Source organism: Myotis lucifugus, unplaced genomic scaffold (genome assembly GCF_000147115.1).
Source record: "Myotis lucifugus unplaced genomic scaffold, Myoluc2.0 scaffold_941, whole genome shotgun sequence".
Taxonomy (NCBI): Eukaryota; Metazoa; Chordata; class Mammalia; order Chiroptera; family Vespertilionidae; genus Myotis; species Myotis lucifugus.
Genome location: NW_005871989.1, coordinates 132,394 through 141,238, shown reverse-complemented (window position 1 = coordinate 141,238; position 8,845 = coordinate 132,394). Strand labels below are relative to the sequence as shown.

Sequence of the window (8,845 nt, the reverse complement as noted above, 5' to 3'; positions counted from 1 at the left end):
AGGATTAGAACCAGGCAGTCTGGCTCCAACAGGAGGTGCCATTCAGCGTGGGAACCACCTCCCGCCCTTGGGCACCACTGCCCACGCGTTGGCTGGCGCACGTCAGCTGCCCGCTTCTGCCCGCTACCTCCGAACTCCTACCTGGAAATCTCCTCCGTGCTCTGAGCTCAGCTGGGAAAAGAACTGCGAGGGATCTGGGATGTGACACTTCAGAACCTTCTTGAACCTGAACAGGGGAGAAGGGGGGGAGGAAGGTGAGAAGGGAAGGGGCCCCCTGTCCTGCCATCAGCCCGCAGCTCTGAGGGCAGAGCCCCAAGCCACTCTACACGCGATCATTCAGTCAATGTCGATCGCATGTCCAGTAAGGGGCGTGGTGCTGGGTGCGGGGACACACGACTGGCCGACAGAGAAGGTCCCTGCTCTCCAGGAGCTGAGATGCTAACGAGACAAATACAAACCAAGTGCGGCAACACGACCTGCAAACACATCCCTGCACGCTGTGGAGGCCAAGGGCAGGGGGCCCGGGAGAGGAGGTGGGGGTGGGAAACAGCCAGAGCCGCCAAGGCCACACGTGGCCGGGGCGGAGTGGGCCAGGAGGAGGGGGTCAGGCCAGAGGCCAGATCGGGGGCCTCCTCGTCGGGGGTGTCAGGGTTGGTGGCCCAGGTTGTGCCTTGCCCAGGGCCGCCTGGTGTGGGGAGAGGTGAGTGTGGGCCGAATTCCAGTCTGAGTGGCCGGGAGGCATCTGTGTGGAAGTGGATGCCACAGCCTCGAGACCCCAGAGAGCCCGGCTGCTGCCCACATGCCCAGCCCGCTCCCCCACCCTTTCTGGTCTCCGTGGCAACCGCGCCTCTGTACGCTGTTTCTGAAATGTTCCTGCCTCCTTCCCACCCAGGACCTTTGCACATGCTGTTTGCTCTCCTCTCCCCATTGCCCGCCCCCACCCCCTTAGCTCTTCCTTCAGATGTCAAGGGAGTCATCGCTTCCTCGGGGAAGTGTCCCCTCCCAGCTGACGTCCCTGCTTCCAGTACCTTCCTTCCCGTCCTCACCACAGGGTGTTGTTATATATGTGTGTGCGTGACTGACAGGTATCCACCTTCCTTCCAGGAGGATGGGACCGCGTGCACGTGGCTAGCCCTTGTGTCCCAGCTCTCAGCGCCCTGCCCGGCCCTGAGCTGGACTCAGTAAGTGAAGGAATAAATGAATGAATGCCCAGACCCGGACAGAGCCACGAGGACCAACACACACAAGAGCTGGCGTGCACACACACACACACACACACACACACACACACACACATATGACTCCTGAGAGTATTGCTCCGGGCAGTCCCCCGCCCCGCCCCCTGAGGACTCTCCCTGCCCCCCAATTCCCATCAGGCTGGTTCTGTCTTTGGGGATGGACCACAGGGAAAGGCCCGGCGTTTGGCAGTGCAGACTCCTGGCAAGGCAGAGGAAGCTCTGCGGCATCTGAGCAGGGGCTCAGCCCAGAGTGTGACCTAGCCAGGGGGGACGGGTGTCACACAGGAGCACGCAGGACAGACGGGGAAGCCAGCGCTCTTACCACGGCCCGAGGTACTGGCAGTTGACCAGCAGGGAGACGACGACGAGGAGGCCCAAGGCACCGCAGAGGCCCACGAGGATGTGGCCCAGTGAAGAGGCTGCCCGCGGGCGGGAGGGGAAGCAGGTACCCCGCCTCACCCAGATCACTCCTCACCCAGATCACTCCCAACTTGTGCTGAGGGACGGCCAGTCTCTGCCCCCTAGGCCTTCACAGCCTCCGCTGGCCCAGCCAGACCCACATGGGGCATCGTGTGCCTTCATCCCAGCAGCCCGGCCTCGGTATCATGGTACCCACTTTACAGATGAGGACACTGAGGCTGAGAGGTGAAAGCAGCCCACCCCAACCCTGGAAAACACCAGGAGTCTGAGGTTTCAAGATAGAGAAAGCGAAAAGAGCCTCTCTGGCCTCCCCACTAACTCACAGGGCTCTGAGCAAGCCCATGCCCTCCCTGAGTCCCTGTTCCCATCTGTAAAATGGCCACAGTTATGCCCCCGCTGCTCACACTGCAGGGTCACATCAAGTGAGCTAATGATGGCAGCTGAGCACTGTAGCCTCAGCCCCAGGCCTCCCTCACCAGCTGTCCAAGACCCACACCCCTTCCTGTCCAACTCCATCGTACCGTCAGGCCTCCTCCCGGCCAGGAGCTGGTCCTCGGGCCGCGTCCTGAAGGCCAGGGGCTGGCTCCAGGGGCTCCAGGTCAGGAGGCTGCCTCGCTGGGCCCTGACCCGCACCTGAAGCTCATACGCGGTGTCTGGAGCGAGTGTCTCCAGGAAGATCCATTGCTGGTTCTGCTTGAGGGTCAGCAGGGAGGCCTCCTGGGGCAGAGACAGGACGGTCAGCGCAAAGGGGCCCCCACTGCCCACCCCCCCTCCCGTGACAGGGCTGACCAGGAGGCGGAGCAAAACAGAGAAAGCCTTCCCCTCTCCCCTCCGCCACCCTCCCTCCTCCACTCCCACCCCATCCTCCCCAAAGACTCCCTGAATACCCAGTTGCTGGGGTCATCCTAAGCCCCTCCCTCTCACTCACCCCCTCCATCCAAAGCCATCTGTCCATCAACTGGTTCCACCGCCAGGGCCTATCGGGGACCCTTCCCCTCCTCTCCTGTCCTCCCTGCCCCAGGTCTGAGCTCCCACCACCTCTCAGGCTGGAGGCTGGTCGCCCTGCTACCACTGCGTCCACAGACCTCTCCCACCTCTGCATCCTCTTTTTTATTTTTCCCGGCCCCTCCTCCCCCCTACCCTTCCTCCCCAGGCAGCCTTTGCCTTTGCAGTGGCTGCTTCCTCTGTTTGGAAAACCCTCCCCAGGTCTCTGCAGGGTCAGCTCCTTCTGGACCCTCAGACCTCAGAGCAGCCTCTCCTGGACCCGTCCCTCTTAGAAGTGTTATCGCATGTCATTTTCTTGATAACTTTTACCAATATTCCACAGTCTCCTGTTTCCGTGTTTGCTGACTGCCTGCCTCCCCACTCCCCCCCGCCCCCCCCACACATACACACATACATGTGAGTTTCCTGAGAGTGGGAAGCTTGCCAGTCTGGCCCCCACTCTCTCCCCAGCATCCAACACATAGTAGGCATTCAGGAGATGTTTGCTGAGTGACTGAGTGAGTGAATAAAGGAGTGAGTGAGTGAATGAGCACAGACCCCTGTGGATTTGAAGAGCGGAGAGGTGGCGTCCCAGGGCCTCTGACACCTCACAGAGGGAAGGCGCCTGCCTCTTGGCTTGTAAATCCTCCCTAGTGCCAGCCTGGAATCTGCCACCTGCTGGAGCGCTGGGTTGTCGGGGTCACAGGGAGGGAGGGAGAGGCAGGAGCAGGCGGTGCAGAGGAGCCGCAGGGCTGCCTGGGGCCGTCCTGCCTTTGCGGAGATGGAGGAGGGACAGGGTGAGCAGCATAGGAATCAGGGCAGGTCGGGCTGGGCCCTGTACTCACCTCCCAACTGCGGTCCAGGGACCTTGTCCGGACCTCAAACTCCAGGTGTCTTTCAAGGTAGTGGGAGGCCTGGGGGACGGTCCAGGTTACGTTGCATGTGTGGCTCCCCTCCTGGGTGACTTCGAGGGAGTCAGGGGCCATCAGGCGAACTGGAGGGGGAGGAAGGAGGCGAGAGCCGGCTTGGGGGATGCTGGATCACGACGCTGAGATGGTAAAGCCGACACGTGCTCCCCCCTCCACCGCTGCACCTGCCGTTCCTCTCTCCTGGGTGCCACCCGCCTCTCTACCCCCCTCACCTGCTTCATTTTCTCCAGAGCACTATCACCACCTGACATATGAAATCATTATTTTGGGTTCTTCATTTTCTGTCTCCCTTACCAGTCTGTGAGCCTGCTGAGGGCAGGGGCTTGTTCTCTCATGTGTCTTTGGCGCCTAGAACTTTTACCTGGCACATAGTAGGCGCTTAATTGTCTTCTGAATGGATGAATCAGGGCAGCCTTTCTCTGCACTCAGAAATGATCTAAGCGGTTTAAATGGATCATCTCATTCGTGTAATTTAATTATGTCATTAACCTGCTATGATTGTAAGATTTTATGATTATGAAGTTAAATTGATCCAAGTTCTATAATTCTGAGACTTTGTAGAACTCCACGAAGAACAATAAGCGAATGTTTATTGAGCGTGTGCCAAGCAGTTTGAGTCTTGGCTCATAGACTCCTTACAATGACCATGTGCAGCAGGTAACTGCCCCCATTTTACAGATGAGGAAACTGAGCCAAACATGTTCAAGGACCTGCCAGTCAGACCACACTCAGTCACGGCATTTAGAACGCTGCCTGGATCTCTCCCTCTGCCCACCTCTTCCCTGGAGATGGCCTGCAAGATCTGGAGGGAGGCAGGAAGGGCTGGGGGTGGGGCCAGGCACTCAGTCATTCAACAAACACTTCCCGAGCACCACTCACATTGGACCTGTGCTGAGTACTCAGGCTGCACACGGGGATGGGATAGCTCTGCCCTCAGGGGGCTCACAGCTGAGTGAGGGAGACAGACCCATAGTCAGGCAGTGGTGACCCAGGATATAAACACCCTGAAAGGGGAGGTACAAAGGGCTGGGCGAGTCTGGGAAGGCCTCCAGGAGGAGGTGACTCCTCACTGAGCCTTGAAGTGTGAGTGGGAATTTTCCAGGTGGGAAGAGCCTTCCAGACCACGTGACCAGCATGTGCAAGGGCTCAGAGGCAGGGATGGGCGACGTGAGTTCGGAGAGCTGGCCTTTCGTGAGGCCTATCCACAGGGAAGGATGCTGGAGGGGAAGCCAGGTGGATTCCCCAGTGGCCTTGAATGCCGGGGTAAGGAGCCGGGACTTCATCCCAGGGCAGCGGGCAGTGAACTTGTCGGATGTGGGTGTGGAAGTTAATAGAGAGAGACTGGAACAGTGAGATCCCAGAGAGAAGACAGGGGAGGAGGAGCCCACCCCCACCGGCCCCTGGACCCCTCACTCACGGTTGTCAAAGGGCTTGAAGTCCTGGGTCATCACCCTCCTCCACCGCTCCCCCTCCAGGCACATCACCCTCATGCGGACGACGTCTGCTGAGGTCAGTGTCTGGGACTGCAAGGCAAGGGGGCAGAGGTATTGCTGGGGCAGCTGGCGTGGGGGGAGGCCATCAGGATGAGGGCATGGGAGGGGGGAGCAGGAGGGGAGACCAAGATGCCAATGCAGGTGGAGCCCCACCCCACGCCCGCACTGTCTACGGTCGGCAAACTTCCTCTGTCAAGGGTCAGGTAGTGAGTACTTTGGGCTCGGCAGGTCATATGGTCTCTGTTATAACTACTCCACTCTCATACACAACATGTGAGAGAATGGGTGTGGCTATGTGCCAATAAAACTTTATTTACACAAACAGATGGCAGGCCGGTTGTGGCCCAGGGGCCACAGTGGTGTGTCAACCCCTGCTCTAAAGCGAAGGAGCTGCCTTGGGGGAGAGGGAGGGAGTCCCTGGTCACCAGAGGTGGGCAAGCAGGATGGGTGCCCAGGCAGGTGCAGGGCTTTGAGTGTGAAAGCCTCCCCTCCCCCGGCTCCTCCTACCCCCGCCCTGACTTTTCTGGAAGGAAGTGGCCAGGCATTAAGCACATGTGGGCAGGCGCTGCTCAGGTGCTTTAGCCACTTCTCTGGCCCATTCTCAAGCATCCATCCCCTCCTGCAGGTGAGAAACCGAGGCTCAGGTAGGTTCAGGGATTTCCCAAGGTCACACGTCTGGTCTGGTCTGGTCTGGTCCGCCGTGGAACCCAGATTCACACCCAGGCTCTGTGTCCACAGCTGCACAGAGACCGAGCCCTGGCCCGCCATGCCTGACTGAGGGCTGCCGAGTGAGCAGCGGACGGCGGCCTCCTCCCTCCCTGTGCGGAGGCAGCCCCTCAGCCCTGCAGAAGGGAGCCTGCTGCAGGCACCCTGAGGGTCTGCGCTCTGGGGCCCGGCGGGCTGAGTTTATACCCAGGACCCAGGCACAGTCCCTCTGACCTGCTGCAGGGCCACTATGAGCGAACCTTGAACCTGATCATCAGAGTTCCCAGAGCTGGGAAGTCCTCCCTCTGCCCTAGCCTTCTTCCAGCTTCTATGGGGGCCAGATTGTCCCAGATAACATTAGTATTATCTTTATACTAGAAGCCCGGTGCACAGGATTCATGCATGGTGGTGGTGGGGGGGGGGGTGGCCTGCGGGGATTGCCCTCTGAGTGGCCGCTCCTGCTGCGAGAGCAGCCACTCATCCCTGTCAGCCGAGCAGCGCTCCCACTGTGGTAGCGCACTGACCACCAGGGGGCAGCTCCTGTGTTGAGCATCTGCACCCTGGTGGTCAGTGTGTGTCATAGTGACTGGTCAACCGGTCATTCTCGCTGTTCCACCATTGGGTCGCTGGGCTTTTATTATATAGGATTACTACTAGAGGCCCGGTGCATGAATTTGTGCACATTGAAAGGAAATTAATTAGGAGAAATATTTTAGAGGCCGGGGAGGGACCATGGGAGGTTGGCTCCAGGGCATGTCCGGCCCTTCTCACCCAGTCCCAATCGGGGCAATCGGGGGCCGACCGGGGCTAGCCGGGCAGGAGAGAGACTGAGGGAGGTTGGCCTGCAGGTGGAGGGACTGCAGGAGGGCTCCAGGGTGTGTCCAGCCCGTCTCGCCCACTCCCCAATCGGCGGACCCCAGCAGCAAGCTAACCTACCGGTCAGAGCATCTGCCCCCTGGTGATCAGTGCACATCATAGCGCCTGGTCGAGCGGTCAACCGAATAAAAGATCGACCGATTGGCCAGACACTTAGCATATTAGGCTTTTATATATATAGTTATTGTTGTTGTGGAGATGCCAATAATGCATTCTGAGTACTCAGTCTGAGGCAGGTACTCTCCTAAGCATTTGCATGTGTCATCTCATTTGATTTTCTCAGCATCCAGGCACTATTATTATCCTCATCCTGCAGTTGAGGAGACTGAAGCACAGAGAGGCCTAGGGACTTGCCTGAGGCCACACAGTTAGGAAAGTCACACAGCTGGGGGGACCAGGACCTGAGGCCAGGCTACCAGCAGAGCTTGTGGAGACAGGCCCAGCAGTCTGGGTCCAGAGCTGTGCCTTTGTCCGCTACACTGCAAGCCCATCTCCGCCCTCTCCTGCCCCCTGGGAGTGCATATGCCTTGGCAGTGGTTGGGAAATGTGGTCTGGGTGTCCCTGGTGCCCGCCACTGCCAAGGAGGCTTTGCCAGGCAATTATTTGATGCGCACCCACATGGGCACAGCCCATGTCCTTCCAGAGGCAGCCTAGTGCCACGGTGAGAGCTCTGGCTGGGGCCTGACAGGCCTGGGTGCAACCCCAGCTCTGCCACTCGCTCAGGATCCACGGACGATCGTGTCAAGAGCGCGCTCTACTCTGGGTGGCGTTCCGAGTGCTTTACGCTCAGACCAGCCCTGTCATTCCCATTATCATTCCCGTTTTTCGGAAGGGGAAACTGGGGCGTGGCAGCCACCCAACGTCCCCCAGCTGGTGTACAGCGGAGCCAGGGCCGGAGCCCAGACCGTCCGGCTCCGGAACCCACACTCCTGACCCCACACCCCCTGCACTGGGGGAGACGTCGGGAAGAGCCAGGTGTGTGCATCACCATTTCTGAGGTGCTCCCCCCGACTTGAGGAAGAGTGATGGAGTGCAGAGGACCTGCCAGCACGGGGAAGACAGCGGGAGCAGAGGCAGCCTGTGAGCTCATCCCCCGGGCCCCGTCACCCCCGGTCCGGCCTGCGTTCTGGCCTTCCTTCCTTCCACTGCCCAGCCCTGGGCAGCCCGCTCCACCAACACTTGCTGGCCACTGGGCTTGCTGGGCCCCAGCTTGTCTCTGGAAGGACACCCCTTGGCACCCACCCTCCCCCTGGTCCTCTCCCCTCAGAGACAGATACTCACATCCGGGGATCCCAGGATCAGGTTGCAGGACCAGGATGCCGGGCCCGCTGGGAGCAGCTCACAGGATTTGTTCCAGGGCCTTTCAAGGCAAAGGAACTGCTTAGAAGAAAGGGAGGGGCCCTGGCGCCGGCCCGCGGGGTGGCCCCCATGCAGCCAGGCTGGTCTGCGCAGGTGCTCTATGCCAACCTCACAGGGTGCCAATTCCTGCATCTGCTCTTCCTCCCCCCATGAGCACCCACCTCTGCAGCCGGCCCACAGCAGCCAGCGTGATCTAGGCCAGCCTGTCCGGGACACCTGCAGTCTTCCCCTGGGGCCTGGCGGGGCCTTGGCAGCCTCACGGACCCCACCCACAGGAGCCTCTGCTGCTGTCAGCAGGCTGTGTGCACCCTGCAACCCCTTCACAGCCCCCCCGCCAAGCTCCCCACCACTCCCAAGTCCCGTCCCCACAGCTGCCATAGGGCTCTCCCCAAATCCCCGGTTCCTCCCGAAGCTTGGGGAGCCCCCTTTCCTTCCCCCTCTCCTCCAAAGTCAAGTCCAGCCTCAGGATAGAAGCCCGAGTCTACCCTGTCCAGCTCATTACCAGCCTGGACCCCCCCACACCCACTCCCACCCAGGTTCCAGGAGTCTAAATATCAGACTCCTGAATTTTCCAGACTCCTGTGGTAGCAAGAGTCTGTGGGGCCCATTCATCCAAGATTCTCAAGGCACAGATATTTAGGAATCTGACAGTGAGGATTCCGGAACGTAAGCGTCAGTGATTGTAAGATCCCGCCGTCCTGGGAGTCTGCGGGTTGGCCAGCGACCCCACTCACCGTCTGTCAGGCTGGGCGTGGACGTGGCAGGATGTGGCCTGCAGACCCCCATCCCGGCTCCAGACACAGGAGATGTTGGCCCTCGAGTGTAGAAGCAGGTGAGCGTG

At 60.0% G+C, this 8,845-nt stretch overlaps 1 protein-coding gene across 1 annotated transcript in view; it reads right to left on the bottom strand.

Moving 5' to 3' along the window:
- Window positions 1-141: 141 nt before the first annotated feature.
- Window positions 142-8,845, bottom strand: part of IL2RB (interleukin 2 receptor subunit beta) — a gene marked incomplete at its 3' end in the record, with an annotated part of 12,015 nt that continues 3,311 nt past the window's right edge. Inside the window, 8 exon segments of the mRNA XM_014448857.2 lie at window positions 142-226; window positions 1,561-1,657; window positions 2,180-2,375; window positions 3,488-3,636; window positions 4,989-5,094; window positions 7,927-8,005; window positions 8,739-8,826; window positions 8,829-8,845. Coding sequence (XP_014304343.1) covers window positions 142-226; window positions 1,561-1,657; window positions 2,180-2,375; window positions 3,488-3,636; window positions 4,989-5,094; window positions 7,927-8,005; window positions 8,739-8,826; window positions 8,829-8,845 — 817 coding nt within the window.